Here is a 21,272-nt window from a genome sequence, read left to right as displayed (position 1 = left end):
TGAAAAATATGATGTAACGACGTTGACGTAACTAAATTAAGACGACCATTTGTACTGGTTTTACCAGTACAGTACTGGATTTTTGGGTATATATTTTGGTAAGTCGTAAGATAAAACTAGTACACATTTTTCATCTAATAGATGGATTGAAACATTTAAAACCTTTGGCAAAAAAGCTTATCTCCTGCAAAAATATTGACAAATTAGTTGAATATTCTCTTTATTTACCAGGAACAAATGCACCTGCCAAACGACTCTTTTCTTTGATGAACAGTATGTGGTCAAGTGATAAAACGCAATTGTATGCTGAAACTTTAAAATGTTTGCTAATTACTAAGTATAAATTTAACCAGTCTCGTGTAGAATTTGAATTTGAAGAAAATTTATTCATTTTAACCCAAAATTAAATATTAAATAAAAAATGTAAGGGGCAGACAATCGACGACTTCCTTGGGATGGGCCTGTTTATGAATACATATAAGAAATTATATTTTATTTTCATAAATGTGCATTCACAATTTTCTAATATTTATTAATGTTTTGAATAATTGAAGTATCTAGAACAGTGGTTCTTAACCTGGATTCGATCGAACCCCAGGGGTTCAGTGAATCAGTCTCAGGGGTTCGGCGGAAGTCAAGACACACACCCGACTCATATGATTCGGGTGCCAATTAAGAAGGGTTCGGTGAATGCGCATATGAAACTGGTGGGGGTCAGTACCTCCAACAAGGTTATGGACCACTGATCTAGAATTATTCTTTTTAAAAAAATGTCCTGATTTTAAATTAGAAAAAAGTGGTCACTGTTTCGATAGCTGTATGTGTGTATGTGTTTGTTTGGAGATGACCAGCGGCTGTGTATGTGTGATGGCCATCGTCTTCTCTCTCGTCGAGCACATTCTGGAACGGTGCGGGGTGGGGGAATTAGAAATGTCAGTTTAGTTACGCCTTCGTTTATTGAGCTTGAATGGCCGAGCCGGGGAGTTGCTCGGCGCCTCTGCCCCTTGATGGCGGGGCTGTGGATGAGAGCGCTGGCTGGTCAGGAAGGGTGGATCAGCCCCATCAACCGCCTTGGTTGATAGCTCGTGAGCGTCTGAGAGCTCGCCGTGTTCGAGGCTTGGGTCGAAACACGTGGTCGAGCTGGCCGTAGTCGATAAGTGTCGACTACGGGAGAAGCCAGACTCCTCGGAGGGCTTCTATACCAATGAGAGCTCGCCGTGATCGAGGCAGGGGTCAATCACGGGCCAGCCTGCCTTGGTGAGGCTGGGTTTTACGAGGCTGCTACATCTGGCGGTCCACGCCGGGATGACCGGACGTACGAATCCACGGGGGAATCTAAAGCCGACTGACAGATGGTCGGCGCAAAAGAGGAAGAAGAAGAAGGCCGTAAGAACACAACGAACGGCCATGAGGGCTTTTAGCTCGAACAGTCGCCTTAAGCTAAATGGCGCTTTCATTGTAATTGTGATTAGCAAACAAACGATGACTCGAGACCGACTTATCATATATTTTCTAAGCTGATGGCATTTTTGTGAGAAGGCATTTTATAATATCAAGCGATTGTATCTTCTGAAATATTATTTGCTTAAACAAAAATGTATTACAAAGCGAAAACGAGCGAAGAGGCTTCGAGCGAGCAGTAAGAATTTATTGGAAGATTTATTCTGCACGGCTAAAAGGACAAAACATAAAATGTAAAATGTCGTAATGCCGAAACGCGTCAGACAATGGCCGTAAATAGTGTGGGTTGAGTGTGGCTGTGGGGGGCGGCGCGGGCGGGCAAGTGCAGTCGGCGCGCGGTTCGGGTTTAGCGCGGGAGCCGCTCGGCGTTTGGCGCTCGCATTGCGGTTTGCGGCTCGCGATTCACGTTTGCCGACCACCGCTCTCAGATGGCGGCGCCTCCGCCCCCGCAGAACATCCACCCGCTCCCACCCATGCAATTGCATCCTCACCAGATGCACCAGCAGCCTCCACCCTACGAAATGCCTCTGCAGCATCAGAACCAACCCACATACTACGAGCTCAAGTCCCGAACTGTGCCGCCACACAACAGGTAAAATTCAAATTTGTTCTTTACTTCATACACATACATTATACACGTTTTGTCCGAAATCCGCCAGGTGGCAGTTCAAATTTGAATACATTCGTTGGCGCCATTCGTTTGTTTTTGTTTATCGTGCGCATGCGCGTTTCAGTGCACGCTCTAAAACTTTTTCAGTCGCTTCGCTCGAAACTTTCGAGCGGAAACTTCGATGTAAATAAACAAACGCACCAGCTGATCGTTTGACACTTGTCAAACTGTTTGACATTTGCACGCAATATTTTCGCTTTTGACGGTCGCAATGGCGACGCTTGACACAGCCATGTCTTATTTAAAAAAAAATTAAAACATTTTACCATAGTGCCAAGGCACCATCTAAGACCAAATTTGTACATATCTAATATATAATTTCGAAAGAGACTTTGTATGTATGTAAGTTTTGGTTCTTAGAATCCGTGACGTTAAATTTAATAAAAAAAAAAACAACAAATGAATATTAAAATAAAATATAACTATTCAAATAAATTTAATAAATTTTTTACTATTAGATTAGCCATGTTTAAGTGGTTTATATTAAAAATACCGAGCGAAGCCGGGTAAAACCACTAGTGTACTATAGAGGGTAGGTGGCAGAGAGATGTAATAAGAATAGAGGGGCCCTTACGAATAAATAATTGTTGTCAATTTTACGCGGTACGTCTCTATAAATACGGTACATCGCACGGAATACAATCGGATCAATTTACTTATAAAAATGTATCCCATGTTGTTTATTGTGTGTTTTTGAATGTATTGTGCAATTTTTACCGATGCTTGCCCATCTTGCGAGTAATATAAACAAACAGAGAAGTTTTTATCGGACATACGTCGAGCACCAAGCGTCAAATACGACTGATGATAAAATTATTTAGATCTGTCCGTGGACAACTGTCACTTTAACACCTAAAGCCACTTCTATTAATATTACATTTCTCTGGTAGGTGGTAAATTTGATGAGGAACTATTTCAACGATGAAATCAGATAAATTGGCAAACTCTGATGGGAAACGATCGACCCGGAGTCACATCTATCCAAGACAAGTAGCACTACATATAACACTCTGAATAAATAAATCATTTTCAACAATGCCGATGAATCTCGATCACAGAACATCCGACACCCAATAACTCCATCAATCCGTGATCGGGGGTTAAGATCGCTTTTTGCGGAATAATCCGTTTACCATTTTATACGGTGACTACATAGACCGTTGCGCGCTTGCGTTAAATCACCAGCTGATCATTTGACACTTGTCAAACTGTTTGAAATTTGCGCGCAATATTTTCGCTTTTGACGGTCGCAACGGCGACGCTCGACACGGCCATGTCCGCGTCCAATAATTTTTGAAAGTGTGTTACGCCATCGACGAGATTCGTACACAGCTGGATTCGAATTGACACACAATTCGAATTATCCTGTTGTCGAAATAACTGGTTTTATCGTTGACGTCCGACATTTTTTTTCGCTCGAAGACCAGACCGGTTCCGAGTGATCTGCGCGCATTCCAATTGCACGCTCTTCTCTAGCGCAATGAGACGTGTGCGATCAGAGCGTTACAATAGCCGAGAACGGGTTGTGCTGTCAGTTCCGAGAATTTTGCATTTTTGTTTTGATTAAATGCGTTTTGCGGTCGAATCGCGGGGAAAACCTAGCGATACTGTGTCCATCGGTTGAAACTCGATAATACAGGAAAATCATTGACGCATACTTTATCTATCTATAATACCGGTCTCCGTGACGGGCCGGAATGTGAAATTACCGAAAACGCAAAGATCGAAAATCGAAAGACCTTAAGTCGAAAGATAAAAAAAAAGGGTGCATGGTAAACGGTACATACTCACTTAATTTGCGCGAGCAGGATACAACAGGAACAAGAAGAACAGGCTTTTCTTTCCGTATTAATGTGCGCGCGGAGAATACGGGAGGAAAAGCCTGTTCCTCTTGTTCCTGTTGTATCCTGCTCGCGCAAATTATGTGAGTATGTACCGTTTACCATGCACCCCTTTTTTTTTATCTTTCGACTTAAGATCTTTCGATTTTCGATCTTTGCCTTCCGATATTTGCGTTTTCGGTAATTTCACATTCCGGCCCTTGAGGTAGACCCCTATAATACATACAACACGTCAAATGTGTTCTGAAAAAAACCCCCCTAATTTAATTTATATTTATTTATTTCATTAATCATAGTGTCACAGCAGGTTGCCCTAAATCGACACTTGTGGCCAAACTTGTACAAATATATTATTATATGTATGTATATCATAATACATTTAAAACAACTGGACAGGAAAAGTAGGAAATTAGGATTAAAAATTGACGCAGAAAAAACCAAACGAATGTTTAATAGTTATTGCATGCCTGATTGTATTTCATTAGATGATAAAATAGTAGAAGTAGTCGGTAATTATTTATATTTAGAACAACTGAAAGACATATCCGGTAGTAAATAAGAAGAAATAAAGAGAAATTAGAATGAAGTGCGTTTGAACGCCGTTTTTATTTTATTTTTATTCAATCATTCATACACAATCGTCTAACAGATCGCTGCGTTTGTATATATTATTGTTACGTAAGGGTGGGTGGAGGATCCAAGTAAAAGGCCAACAGTCGTTTCACAGCATTTATTGATGATTCAGGAGTTACACGCACTGTCCCTGCTCAGTCCAGAATGACATGATATCGCCTACGTACCGCCTTATAAAGGGTAGATCTCTCAGGGCGCCTAATCTGTTTACCTGTTGTATAGTCACGTATTCGGATATGTATTTCCACGACATTGGGTCTTCCCGTACCGATTCTGAGAAATAACTAATAACGGTCATTGTTTAGCCTAAATGCACTTAAAGTCCAGATATAATCCTGGAAGTAATGTCATAGTTAATCCGATAACAGATAACCCTTGAACGGTCACATAGTCTCTGGGATTCTATTCGCTTAATCCGCGGCGTACGTTACATTATTATATACATACATTTTTAAACACTACATCTATGGGCAAACATTGCACAGAAGCATTTTATATAAAAATTCACATATGTATATGGACAAATTTTCAGCATTAATACAAATTACCCAAAAATCGAGATGCTAAATAACTCGAATTTTGCGAGAGAGAGATAGGACAGGGATGTCAATTTGTAGGAACAATTTGTAGTGACAGTTGCGCAAAACATAGAAGAGTGGAAGCGTGTTGGAGAGGCCTTAATCATGCAGTGGATGGTGAGTGGTTTTAATTGCTGATGATCAGACAGTGGTGACAAATAGAGGGTTGGTAGCTAGCTAGTGAGGAAACGTTTCAACAATTGAAGCGTGTGGCATAGTAAATATGTTTTTCTAATTGGAATATACATACATATGTATGTATATTGTTTTATCATTCAACTTTTGTTATTTGGCTCTCATGTAAAATGATAAAAAGTATAACATATATCTTAATTCAGCTGCAGGCTTCAAGTAAATCAGATAAATTAGCAAACTCTAATAGGAAATAATCAACTTGAAATCACAAATATCCAAATCTGACCAGCAACACTGCAGAAATACTTCAAATGATACACCACATGATTCTTTTCAATCTAACCAAATGAGGCTCGAACCCGAAACCTTCCAGCAAAATAGTAACATACGCTGACTATCCTGCTGGCTGTAATCTTATTGAACTGTATGTAAGATTCAAAATGGACATACCAGAGATAAAATCGTGAAGTCGTGGTATTTTGACTCTGGTATGACTCCGAATCGCCTTTAAATCGCATTTATTTATTTTTACTTAATGTACATATGTACATATATGAATATTGAATTACTAACAACATACATAAGAGTGACTCACCAATACCCAATGTATGCAGATCTACATAAGTCGCAGTGTTTCAATCTTTGTCTTTTTCTCAAGTTTTAGGTCAAATTGAGGGGTGGGCTGATCTTCGACTAATCCGTTACGCCAAATGCGTCACCTCACTATAATATTATATATCTGCGTCATATTGTATGTATTAGTACTCCAGAGGTATCTTAAAATTAGCCTAATGGGAAATAAATTCGACAGCCCTGCCACATATGTATGTACGTTCCACTACGATTCTTGTAAGATTCCTTGGCAATACATTATCTATGAACGCGCTGACAAATTGCTGAAATTCAGCCTGTTTTAATAGCGTAATTTCTCATTTTATGTCTTGACATAACGGACTGTGTCAGTTTTAGTTTCTATTATGTAATAAAACTATTCTTGTCCCTACGAGTATTTATGTACACACGTCTATTCAATACCATTTGTACATTCCTTTTATAAAAACATATTGAATATTTCGCATCATAAATAACATATCAACCCGTAATCATACTCATCAATTTAAATTCTTAGCTTTAAATAAAAAAAAGCAATACAATCACTTTTGGAAAAGATCAATGAACTAACATATAAATTCAGCTTTTTCCTTATTTTTTAAGGCTTAATTTTTCTTATGATTTAAAATGATATTAGTAGAAAATGGCATTGAACAAAGAAATATGGAACCCTTTATGCTTGACATAACGACGAGAGATAGAAAACGGAATACGTGGGTGAGAAGTGTGACAAAGGTCGTTGATGTAACGATGAGAGTAAAGAGATTGAAATGGCAATGAGCGGGTCACGTAGCTAGAAAAATGGATGATATATGGATGAAAGAAGTTCTCGAATGGTACCCGAGAGAATTTAAAAGGGTGCAAGGAAGTCTTGAGGGGAAATGGGATAATATACATTATTCCAATTCCATCACCATATGCTTACATTATGTGTAACTATAGCATATATACATCCATGTTTATATACGAAGTATCGATCCGTTGTCATATTTCATTTTCCCAGTGTCATTTTGAACGCAATGTCGTTAGATTAAGAAGATTAGAGTAGGGAAACAACCCGTTAGTTTACAGTGTGTTAATTTATTTAAAAGTAATTGATTTTTAAATGCGTTTTATTGTTCATAAATTATGTTCAAAATACGTCTCAGGTCGTATCACTATCTATTGTACGTGATCACTATCTAGTGTATGGACATATTATTTTTCTTGCATTATATACTTTACTATATAATACTATAAGTTTTATAGAATTATCTTTTAATGTTAGTATACAATAGGAAAAAAATGCACAAAAACCAATTTTTGAATTTTTTTTAAAAACATATTTTACCACTGTGCCATTATAGGATTTTTCCCAAGGTGACATATGTATATGTAAGATCAAATCTGTACATATGTACTATAGAGGTGACAAATAGAGGGTAGGTGGAAAATTTGGTGAAGAACTGTTTCAAAAATGATATCAGACAAATTGGGAAACTCGAAATGGTAATAAAATAATAAATTATTTTCAACAACGCTGAGCCAGAGCTTGAATTGTTGATTTATTGTTGGTTAAATTATTTGAATTATTATAAATGTTCTAACTAGACCGTTGCGCGCTTGCAGTAAATCGCGCTCGATTTAGGCTTGCAACGATCATGAAGTCATTTTATACATATGTAATTTTTAACTACTCATTAAATACTCTTAAAATTTAACAACCCCAAACAAATTGTATTAGGGTAGTCTGTATATGTATGTATTTATATAAAAAATACTACATATTAAAAATATATTAAATAAACCGTAGAGAATTTTAGTTTCGTTTAATATCTCAGGCTTATCGCAAATGAATATTTGAATTTACGTCTCGTTTTAAAATTCTGACATTTATGTAGGCACTTATGCACAATACGTTCATACATGCATACACATGTACTTCCAATAAACAAGTATGTACTGTTCACGTGATCCTCTCTAGTCGAGAATCTTAGGCGCAGCATTCGCCCCACTTGTGCAATTGAACCTATTTAATATTTTGATCGCACAAACGGTGCGATAACATTAAACGGCCATAATAATAATAAAGAGATAGATGGAAAGAGACGCGGGGAGAAAGAGAGGTACAGCGCGCCGTATTTATATATATTTTTTCGCACCGTTTTGGCTCACAGCCACACACGAGCTTTTTGATTGCGTTCTTTTGCATCGGGCTAAGAAGATATGTACATATGTACGTGTGCGAAATTTATTACTACAAGTGGATCTCTTGTCGTGTGTAGATACATTTTCGAACCCGTTTGGTTTGGGGTGAAATCGGCGAAACTTACGATTTGTGTGTGTGTGTGTGTATGCATGTGTGCAGTGTGCGAAACTGGGAATATGGATGGATGTTAGTCCAGATATTTTTACTGTATGATTCAAACATTTGGACAAGGGCAACTCGCCCAAGAGTGGGACGAATTCATCTTGTTGTTGTGTCTGTCTCTGTCTAGTTTTTCTGCCAGATCCTATGTGTCTGTTCGGCGCAGCGAAAGCGTCCTGAAAGAAAACAGCTGTTTTTGCAGTTCATTTTTCATTTTTTGTAAAATGCGTCGTCACACAACACGCTTAATTCTAATCGGGAATAATTTACGATCTTTTTTTTATTTTATTTTTATTTTTTAGTATAATTTATCTATCCCAGTGAAATTACATCAAAGAACTTTTTCAGAATACATACGTACATACATATGTATTTATGTTTTATACATGTATGTATGTATTTTTTTAGTGTTTTTGTGGAAGTTTTCATCTCGACGTTAAAATCAAATGAATTCTGTATGAAGTTATTATATTTATTTATTTACTACAGTTAAGCTATAGTGATATACTCCAGGACGTCGCTATAGCTGGGATATATTCATGAAAAAACAGTTAAAATATACAATAATAAAAATTAAATATCAAAGTATAATAAAATGTAAGCATAAATAAAAAAAACGGACAAAATAATAGAAAAAAAGATTAAATATTAGAACACAATTACATACGATCTCAAACCGCACAATAACAATAACAACCTTAACCAGATCAGCATATTTTAGAAAATAAAATATTTAATACGTATACTTAATTATTATGAAAGAAAAATCTGCAGCCAAATAATTTTTTCAAAAAAGTTGCGCTTTATGTAAAATTTTTTTTCGTAAAAAAGTCTGTCTAAAATAATATTTATAGATTTCAATGTGAGATATCCAGTGAATGCAGATTCATTAATTGCGGTTGGTTACTTTTTATATATGTTTATTCTTATGATAAATTTCTTATTATAAAGGGCCCCGAGAATTTGTAGCCTTTTCGCCCCAAGATAATTTTTTTTTGATTTTGAAATGCTTTTTATTGTTTATAAATTATATTCAAAATACAATTAGTCTTGGGCGTTGGCTGGGCGCTCGTCAAATAATATTAGACCTCTGCATTAGTATACAAAGCAAGATAGCTTAAAAGCACCAAAAAAAAAAAAAAAATCCAAAAAGCATAAAAGATTTGTTCCAACGCCGATCTTTGATTATAATAGTTACTGATCTAGTGGTTATTTTCTGTTCTACAATTTTTTTTGTTAGTATGTATAGAATTATTTTATTTTAATGCAAGTTTACAGCATAATAGGAAAATAAAACTTGAAAACCTATTTTCAATTCTTATAAATGCTTATAATATAATAGTGGCCTGTGTGCATACACTTCTGCACTCGGTAAAAAATCGCAATTCGGATCAATGGAATACGTCGTTTGATCGGCTGACATAAACAAAAGAATTATTATATACGATACCTTCTGCCCGAAGTGACAGCATCACGCATGCGCAAAGCCCTCTCTAATGCTCATACTATGCCGCGTCTCTTTCCACGATATACGATTCCAAGGGGAGAAATAGAGACGGAGCAGGGTTAACGGACAGCACTTTTCACACACACACATTAGACGATTATATTACGATACATATAGACGCCAATATACATATACCATTAAAGAGTTGGTGAGTTCAAGTTCCGGCCGAAACCAAATAATTATTCGATTCATATATGCTGCTGGCGAGATCTGGTGGTTATTAAAATCCAGATCTACCGTCTCCTGCTAGAGTTGCCGATTATCTAGCTCAATTATTGTGATGGATCCAATAAATCGGTATCCTCCTCCCGCCTTCAGTTTCTCACAAATTCGGGTTTGTAGCATCTCGAAATTGTTGATCATTAGAAATATGCTACCTACATACTCTGTAAAAATGTGTTCTCGCAAATTTTCTGTATATTAAATTTGTTGATTATTTATTATATCGGTTTTTCCATAGATGAATATTGAAAACTATGTACATATGTTAAGAACTATGCTAATACTATATACATATGTTAAGAATGTACAAAAAGTCTGACCATATGTAGGTGTCGCCTTGGGGCAACCTGTCATGGCGTGTATGGTGAAAATGTATGTATAAAAATAAAATAAAATAAATACTTAAAAGTCGAAAATCTAAAGCAGATTGTGTAACCCCAAGATGATCAATCCATATTTTAACACTGCAATATATTATATGTATGTATGTATGTTTTTAGTCAGCTATGCAAATTTACAGTTTTTAATTTATATCCATAATATCTCACGGTAGACGGTTTTTGGAAGGGGTCGGAGTTCAGGGTCAAAGTGCAAATTCTTCTGAAAGTTTTTCCAACTTTCACCCGTCCGAGCAGCGCCAAGCAATTCTTAATATGTACAATACATACATTATATATGTTTATTAGTGTCAGTAATGACTAACATTTAGCCTATTATCACCGGATAAATGCGTAAGTGCAAGGACTATTTTTAAACGAGTATGACGCGTGTGTATAGTATTGTGTTAATCACAGATGTGCTTCGTTCAAATTTATGTATTAAAGCAAAACGATCTAATTAAAACGATCTAATTATTTTATTCTCAAAATGCAACGTTCGTATGTATTTCTGTATAAAAGATTCAAACCACACGACGTATATTTTTATAAAATTTAATCAGTATGTATGTATGTATGTATTAGGGAGTCCAATTAACCGTAATTTCCGTTTATCGGTAATCCAATATTTGTTTTACCAATTACAGGTTTACCGGTAAATTTCAATAAAGGCGTAAGACTACTTTTCTTAATTTCGAGAAATATATCGCAAAACATTAAATATGATATAACAAATTTAAAAATACTGGTGGCCTGTAATACGTTTACCCTGCTTTTCTGAGATTCTGGACATATCGAATTAAAATAAGTGATCACAATTTGCGGATTAAGTCAGACAGAAATAGTGTTTTTGGAACTGAAAATTGGACTTTCGCCACTTTCAAATATAACGGCTCATTTTATAAAGGAATAAAAATATGTCCATTTTTTATACGTCGTTTAAGAAAATAACAGCAAAGAAAACATAATGTATTCACACTATCGTCTGATAGTTGTGATCTAATTTTTCAAGTATATTTCAGTTTCATTTCATCACAAAAGTAATTTTCTTTCCCAAACTGACTACTATATCTTCTTTGTTAATTCGTTCTAAAACTTCAACTATTATTTTCATTATTGTATATTTTGTTAGATAAAACAAAGGAGAGGAATATAATAAAACGCAACGAATAAGTTTTCTTGATTTACCGGTAAAAATAATAAATTACCGAGCTCTTTTTCGGCCCGATAATATCGATAATGGACTCCCTATTATGTATGTATGTACATACATATATAAAGTACCATCAATAGTACGTACAATTACAATTTTAAATAACTTGCGTGGGTTTGTTCACTTATTATAAATAAAACTTTGTTCATATTCATATGATTGTATTGATTAATTTATTTTTCCGCAACCGCAACTTTACAAAGTTGCGGTTTTTGAAATATAGTCACGTGGTTTAGATTCTTAATACAGAATAGCGTCAAAATTGAGTTTTTTTTTAAATCGAATCTTATTCTGAAAGACTTTCATCCGATACTACATATTCAGCGAACTGTTCATTTCGTACAGCGATCCAAACCGATAGCGACGAGAACAGAACTAAATTCTTGCACATTGATACGATGCACACTTGGCAATGCGTAATTGATTTCAATTCGTATGCTAATACATATCTTGCGGTCGTATTTCATCTCTAAACACACCGACAATCCTTTCGATTTGTTTACTCTGATGTTTATCGTCGTTTTGCACTTTACGATGCCATTGTTTTTTTTTTTTTTTTGAAGAAGCAACTACTTTTTTTATTCATGGAATGTATCCCTGCGCAGATTTTCCACAGCCTTGAATGCAGCATTAATTTCGTGGACCACCCGAGAGGGTGTTTATTGTGTTTCGGACTTCGCAGACCACATCTTGAGGAATGCTCGAAGGTAACTAACCCAGCAGGCGTTAATGACTTCCATCGGCAACGTAAATATTGTTTCCGTAGAATTAAACCGAACGTTAACAGTGTATATTTGCTCTGACGCCCTCGCTAACGTTCCGATGTTTGAACGTCAATTTTCCAACGAGACCCGCACACTATCGATATATGTATGTTCGTGTGCGAAAATGCGCTAATTCATCGTTCGTTCTGAATTCCCCTTCGAGATTAAATTCGTCGTTCGCATTGTTTAGCACTTCGGCTTGTATGTAAACAATAATATTTAGTACGTTTTGCTTTCGTTTCGATGGATGACGCCGTGTCGACAAAATGATGTTATAACCGAGGAAGACTTTGCCAAGATGAGTGTTTTTACGTGGTTGTAGTCTTTGAGCACATGTTAAAGAGGTCGAGGTGGATTGTCACGTTTTGTAGAGGTGGTGTTTTCAAAAGTGCATTTGGTATGCCGTTGAGGCTTTATTGCGAAAATATTTTCCTTCTGTTTGATAATACATATTGTGCGTTTTGTAAAGTAAATTACATTTGCGTTGGCGTGTTTATAGCTGTGCAGAATTAGATACTCGACCAAAATACCATATATATGTACTATGTATATTCATAGTTAATCCAGTTTTATTTCAATGTACTGAAATCCAAGGGGTATGAAACCAACTGTTTAATGAGTATACTATAATTTGATGTATTCATTTTATAGTATGCGTACTAGTGATTGAATATATGCCTGGGTTACTCAAACTGTGTTCCAAATGTTCTGTGAAAAATTATGAAAAGCAATATGTATCTGAACTATGTATGTATGGGCATGCTACAGTTGAAGTGTATTTTCGGTTGTAATATATTCCAACTGAAGTTTTAGGTCATTTATGCGCCAGTTGTAATATGTGCTAGATATTACGAGTAAAGGTAATGATTACCGTATTAAGATTACTCTAAGAATGTGTTCAAAACAAAAATGTGACTTTCCAACTCAATTTACTAGTCGAGTGACGATTTCACGAAAACCTAACTTCTTTATCTAACCTGGTACCAACTTAGAGTTGAGCTGTATTTTCAGTTGTAATATATTTTGACCAGTTGGAATGTAATTCGCCGTATGAATCAACTTACGTGGGTTAGACGGAATATATTCCAGCTAGTCAATATATATTACAACTGAAAATACATTTCAACTATAACGGTAGTTGGTACCAGGTTAGATAGGATATATTCCAACTAGTCAAAACATATTACGACTGAAATATGCACTTCAACTGTAACGTACATATTTCATAAAAACTTTTTACCCTATAAAATAGTCGAGGTGTTCCGTGAACATTTTCGGATTATCGGAAGTTTTCCGTGTAAGAAAAATGTCGAGAAATACTGGAATAGGCAATGGAAAAATGGGTTGTATAGCCAGAAGAATGTATGATAGGCAGACAAGAGACGTTCCCGAACGGTATCCAAGAAAGTTTAAAAGTTCGTCATTGAGATAGGTGGAAAATGCGTGGGGCTATGTGAATGAGTGTTGCTCAAAATAGAAGTATGTTGGAGAGGCCTTCATCCAACAGTGGATGATGAACGGCTGTAAATGATGATGGTGATGATGTGTAGTAATATTTCATTTTGACTCCTTATCAGGGGTCTTCAATCTGAATATTCCAATACTCTTTACGTGAACTTATTTTTTTATTTTTGGATTCTCTTAAAATTTCAATAATATCTTGACCTTTCTAAGACCATATTTAAATTATTTCAAGTTTACTATTGGATATGCGAATATTTGGTAGCCATACTTTCAATTTATGTTATTAACTATACATAAATTATAAATGTAATAAAAATAACGGCGCTTTGACCTTATATTTTTAAAAACTTGGTTTTAATTTTTCTTTTTCGTTGATCCTCAGAAATTTGCTATTCAAGTTGTAATTAAAGTGTAGTTTTTCTAGATTTGTAGTTAGTCATGATCGTTACTAATAAATATTAATTCGACAAATAAAACAAGTACATTAGTAGTGGAAAAAACTCGTTCCCCGTCATATAATAAAAAAGTTTTCATCGGACTTTTTGAAATTACATAGACGACTCAGAATAATCAAGCATTTACATATATAATATTTATAATAAATTGGCAAACAAAGAAAATAAAATACTACGAATTTTAAATTTTGAAAACAATTATTTGTTATAAACAGAAACCTACGGTATCTATTTCAACATTTTTTCAAAATATTCACACCAAATTAATTTATCGTTTACTTTTCCCATGATACCATTACGGGTTCCTTTGAGAGAAAAATATAGTATTAAACTTGTACATATGTTTGTATGTATATAAATTTTATAAATTATAAATTTCAAATTATATTCAAACAGTGGTGATATAGTGGGGATGAGGAACCGTTTCAACATTGATATCAGATAAATTAGCAAACTCTGATAGGAGACAATCGAATTGGAGTCACAAATATCGAAGTCTGACCAGCAGCACTACATACATAATTACTTTTGAATAAATTCTCTTCAATCGAGGTCAACTCAGGGCTTGAACCCGGGAATCTCTTAACTAGCGAATCACACGATGGGCTATCTATCGTTCATTGCAAAAATGTCATTGTGACATATGTAATAATATCCTATATGGATTTTTTTTAGAAATTCAATTACTACGTCCAAACAACGTGCACCATCGTCTCTTCATTTCCGACTCATCTTTTACAACATTATCTTTTCATAGAACGAGTTTAGTTTTGCTTTCATTCGCCATTAGCCTCGGTAAATATATTAAAGCACAGGCAGTATACTGATTATTTATAATATTTTAATGACATCACCTGCATTATACAAGTAGATAGAAGTAGGCTCGTATAATTTGAATATGCAGGTAGATGTAAGACTTACTATTACACATTACGCGTTTGCAATACGAATCGCCATTTTATCGATGATATAACCGTCATCGGTCGATACTGCTGCTGTTGTGACAATTTTGACGTCCAGTCCGATCATCAGCACGCATTTATTATGTGTCGAACAATTATTGATAATTGAAACGAACGTTTGTTTGTTCCAGCGTGATGAAATACGAGTGTATTTAACGAGTTATTCGTCCATTGTGGTTAGTCCTCGTCGGCACGTTAAAGGTTAACGATGCATTAATTCGTTTTTTTTAAGAGCGAAATTGGGATGACTTTTATAAATTGTATTCATACTGGTCGCGTTGGGTGCTGTTCAAGTTTTATTGTACGTTTTCCTCATGATATCGCTCGTCGTTGGGGTAAATAACTTTTCTATTGTGTTGCTAGTGATATGTGTATTTTTTTACATTAATTTTTATTAAGTGTGTGCATTTTTGCGGTTTAAATAGATTTTGATTAACCGAAATGCTCGTGTAATTTAAGTCAGTGGTGGCTCGATGACGTCAAAGATGCATTTCAGTCGTAATATTTCAAGAAGAAGCTTCTGAAACGTCGTAAAGATGATTATTTACGATTGACGCGCAATCAACGTTACATATACACACACACATACCGAATAATATACTTGGGTGTATAAATATTTAAAATAATTCGCACGCTCTACGTACATATGTATGATGTATCATTAGTAAAATTACACATTGTATTTATAATAATATTAGATATTTATTTATGTAGATATGTATATCATGTTAAATGCGTAATCATAATAAAAGTCACTGGGAAATTGTCAATAGATGTTCATTAAATTATAATATAAAACATTTATTTGTAAAATTAATAGTAGAATAAATTATACAATCATAAAAAAATTGACATTACCTTATTTGCATATTTTTTTTTTGCCTACTCATTATCCAGGTTTTCTTCAGGAAAATACCAGGAAAATACCAAAAAAATGTAAATAATAATATGTGTGACGGAAAATTATGCAGCTAGATTTGAAATATACATAGTATAATATCAATCAAAAATGTTAAACAATACATATATGAGGCCCCTAGTATCAGAGATGGCCAAAGACCCCTTACGATTTTTTCAAGGCAAGTTTAATACAAGTCCTGTCAATTTAGTATCAAGCTTAGCCGGTTTTGACAGTCACAATTGCTAATTACGGATTCCTAATGACCAGCAGAACGAAATAGCATTAAACCATAAAAAATACTGTCACGTGGGACCATGAGAGAGAGAGAGAATCCACTGTCTAAGTGCATTCGTGGGTGAACAATAGAGACTCCGGATTAGGCTAACGGGACTCAGTAAGTGCCCGAAACAAGGATACGCCGGAGTTCTCACGTACCTGGGCAAGTGCGTGCATAAATAATAGTCTCACCATGGTAGACGTGTAAGTGCCTAGACAATAGACACATTAATGGATCGGGGAAGCTATACTGGGCAAATTGTCCTTTATAAGGCCTAAAATTGCCTTTGGCCATCTTTGATAATAACTAGTTCATAGAATCAATTAGTTACATATTTCAAGTTAACATATATATATATATATATATATATATATATATATATATATATATATATATATATATATATATATATATATATATATATATATATATATATATATATATATATATATATATATATATATATATATATATATATATATATATTTAATGCTTAAATCATTAAGGATTAAACCATACTGTAATATTTCGTTTATTATATTTATTTAGGGATTTATATGGAGTAATTTCGTATTAAAACTAAATATTATTAAAATAAAATTTCGGTTTTTAAAAATTTTAAAATTTGATCCGAGTCATCGAAATAAATATTTATGTATGTACATATGTATGTAGTATGTACTTGTTGAATACATGAAAAGGTGTATGGACCGCTGTATGTCTTACATTACGAGGAGATAAAGGTAATGGATTGCGTGGTTGAGAAATAGGGGTCCCAAATATTCATAATATCAATTATCGAATATGAAATTGGTAAAACATTCCAATATATATTATATATACATACATATGTATAGCTACAGGACAACTATGTTCTTTTCTCGATAATAATTCCACACTTCTGATCGCTTAGACATGGCTAAAATATATATATATATATATATATATATATATATATATATATATATATATATATATATATATATATATATATATATATATATATATATATATTTAAATATGTAAAAGTGTTAATATTTTTAGAATATTACTACATTTTTACATCTTTAATAAAATAATGAGTAGTTATCTTGATGATTCTTTGTTAGTATCCTGTAGTCTAGATTTTCCGGAAGTAATTGTAAAAGACGATCACTTGATGTAATGTAACAAATGCACGCTCTCGATTTATAATTTTAGTGATAGTTTAATATTTGAGATTAGAAAATTTGACTTAATACAACACAATATTGAAAAAAAAAACGTGAAAATGAATGAATAATGAATAGTGAAAAAGGGGCGAGTATATTCGAATATCGAATATTCGAGTATTCGATGGGACCCCTGTGAGAAGTTTGACAAGGGTAGTTGATATAGTGGAAAGAGTGAGAAGATTTGGCAATGGGTGGGTCACGTGACTAGAAGAATGAACGAAATGTAGACAAGAGAAGTGTTAGAATTGTACCCGAGAGAATGTAATGGGTGAAAAGAAGGCCGCAAGAAAAAAGGGTTGATGAAATTATAAAAATGTGTGGAGTGAGGTGGATGAAATTTGCGCAATACAGAAACGAATGGAGAGCGTGTTGGAGAAGCCTTCATCCAGCAGGCTGTAAATGATGGTGATTTATTTGTTCATGACAAAAATATCTTGTTTTTACGTCCGTTTATAATAACTGTCAGATTTGCAGGATGAATAATAACTAAGAAGCAATGTTTTTATTTGATTACACATTATACGTATGTATAATACATTGTTAAACGTGCAATAAATATGAAAATATATAAACATTATTCTGCAAAAAAGATATGGATGTATGTATGTACATATGCATATACTTCATGAATAAATTATTTATGCTATTTAAAATCAGACATATTGAATTGATTAAACTTTTACAGATCTTATGATTCTAGTCGAATAGGGCAAGGAAATTTAAATTTTCCCTTTTCAAAATTAGCAATCGTGTTATTGATTTTTAAAGCAGGAAATTTTTCAGCGATTTTGTATTGTATTATACTCGTAAATATATGTATGTATGTATGTATGTAAGTACATTACATAAACGAAATATGTAAAACAATAGTAGCATTTCGTTTGCCAAACGCTAAAATGACGTTCATTTGTATTGTATATACTTATTTACATATATATGTGTGTATGCATGTATGTTTAGCGATTATTTTGCCAAGTAATATGAGTAACGGTGACCACTATCGCACTATGACAACATTTAATTTTACTTTTCTACTACTGGAATGCATTTTTTCTCATTTAATCATACACGCGGAATGTGTAGGAAAATCATAGTACTGTAATACATTTTAGTCGCATTTATTTTAAATCGACGCTCGGAAAGTTTTATCGTATAGTTACGATGCATTCTTTTACATGCATGACCTTTCCCTTTAAAATAGTTTTCGACGTATATTTCGGGAAACTTGTCGTAGACTTGGGTTAAAAAAGTATGCACCGTTTTAACACGACGACGGTCAGCTTTTCTCGATGCACCTTCACGTTCGCTTCAAATTATGTGATCGACGAACAATGCCACTTCAGAGTAATTGAGTCACTTGTGTGACGTATGTAGTGCTATTAACGCATTCAATGTTTAATTTTTATATCGTTCCAATTATCAGGTGTCCAACACCATCATTGTGCTAAAAGAGTTTTCTCGTTTTCCGTAATTGTGAAAATTTTTTCGTTAAATTCGCTAGAAAAATTGACATTGATGAAGTCGTCTAAAGCGAGCAAATGAAATTTCCATTTTGATATGTTTGCTTTACATTATCCTCATTTTTAATGTGTTGATAATTTGATTTTATTATTATTATATTTGTGGACGTATTATTACATTGAATTTGGAATGCGAGTTTTTTCCGCATCATTTTCCTACTTTGTAGTTTCATTTTCCTTTCACAGATGTCACTAAAATTGTACGAATTAAATTGGAGGCAATATTTTACATTTATTATTTATAATTTATACATTATAAAAGTAATTTAAATAATTGGACAATTAAATCAACTTTTTTTTATTCGATTGAAATGTATTTATTTTGGTATATAACTTTTAAAGTTTTGCCTAATTTCTACATACATAATAATATCATTATTTTTTTTAGTACATAAATTATAATATTATATAATTTTTTGGAATTTATAATGAACATGATTATAAATGCGTATACATTTTAAAATTTATCTTATCGCTGAGTTTACACAGCATTTTATAAACAAATAAAACATGCAGCTTTTGATTACAGCACGTTTCATTAAAAAAAATGTACAATCGTACGTACATATATGTATGTATGCTGTTTTGCTTCATAGAACCTTTTTTTTAATTCTGTATGTTTTTTGTACAGTACAAAAGCAAACTTATATAATAAAATTTTGCAATGGCAATTAACATCAGTAGCATTATACTGTTGGCAAATATCATTAACATTTACGATTCATGATGTTATGGATATTAATTATACCGTGGAAATTACATGGTTTTGTTTTTTTCATTTTATTTTCTTCCCTCCGACTATTGGAAAAATATGAAACTTTTAAACAATTTTATAATGCAAATATTGTAAATTTACTAATTGATATGGTAACCAAGTAAACATATGTTTACATACCATTTATATATCCAAAGTCTTTTGACATTACTATTTTACTTACAGGTGTATTCCTCAGATACATTACATGGTATAAATCACATTGCAAAGGTGATAATATTAGGTAGGTAGGTGAACCAGTTTGCGAGGAACCGTTTAACCGCTTATTCTGGTTGAAATTTGAGATTTTTTAAGGGGGTTGTGAGCAAATCATTATTTATATCTTATCATAACTCAAGATTATATTTGTCATTGTAATCTTGAGTTATGATATTTCTCTTTTCATAGCTAAATCTGAAAACAAAATCATAATATAGGGGAGGATTTATGTACTTTAACCAGTTATATCAGTTTTCAAATAGATGACAAGGATGTCAAATAAATGCCACTGAGAAATAATATCTACTGTTAGTAAATTTGATCGTTTATTTGCACGAGTGTATCATACATAATTATTAAAAAAAAATACGCATTTTTTATATGAAGTGGCCATCATTTATTTTTATAACTATATAATTATGATAGAGTGGAAGGGGGGGGGTGGGGGGGGGGCATTGACAATTGGGACTTTTTTTATTTAAATTTTTCCCATCATTCCATTACGAGCTGCCGATGAGCAACCACGTATGGTATTAAACTTGTACACATAAATTTATAAATTTTAATTTTATCATATTCAAATAGTGTAGGTATAATAGTTTTGCCAATTTAATGAGGAACCGTTTCAACAATGAAACCTAATAAATTGGCAAACTCTGATAGAAAACGATTGACTTGGAGTCACAAATATATAAACTACAGAAATACCTCCGAATAAATTATTTTTCAATCGAGGGCTTGAACTCGAGAGCCTCTCGGTGGGTAGCATTAACGCAAACACCGAACTATTTATAATAATTGATGTGGGGCGTTTCACAAAAATGTTGGGAAAACTACACTAAGATTTTCAATCCGCTTTTTATGTAAATAGCGTCGGGAGGATTCAACTTAAATTATGATATATGTATGTATATAATATTGCATCATCAGAAACACACGCACGTGTGCAAAATTTTAAAGCAATCAGCTCGGCGTAAGTGGGTCAAAAATCAGAAAAGAAAAGATTTGAACTATGCAAACATAAATATGTAGTTTAAAAGTCACTATTGTGGGGTTGTTTCTATTGGACAAAACTACGCTAATGCATTATACGAGTATATGTAGGTACATATTTCGAATTGCTTACTTCGTGGTCAAGTGCTTTAG

General features: G+C 33.7%; 1 protein-coding gene across 2 annotated transcripts in view; it reads left to right on the top strand.

Moving 5' to 3' along the window:
* Nucleotides 1-1,761: 1,761 nt before the first annotated feature.
* Nucleotides 1,762-21,272, top strand: part of Mitf (transcription factor Mitf) — a 101,979-nt gene continuing 82,468 nt past the window's right edge. The window contains exon 1 of one of the 2 annotated variants that reach the window (XM_077432186.1): nucleotides 1,762-2,053. In XM_077432186.1, coding sequence (XP_077288312.1) covers nucleotides 1,890-2,053 — 164 coding nt within the window. In that variant the 5' untranslated portion in view covers nucleotides 1,762-1,889. The remainder of the gene's footprint in view (nucleotides 2,054-21,272) is intronic. The other variant, XM_077432187.1, reaches the window with a different exon arrangement.

The sequence above is a fragment of the Arctopsyche grandis genome, chromosome 6 (genome assembly GCF_051622035.1).
Source record: "Arctopsyche grandis isolate Sample6627 chromosome 6, ASM5162203v2, whole genome shotgun sequence".
NCBI lineage: Eukaryota > Metazoa > Arthropoda > Insecta > Trichoptera > Hydropsychidae > Arctopsyche > Arctopsyche grandis.
This window is presented reverse-complemented; position numbering and strand designations above follow the sequence as displayed.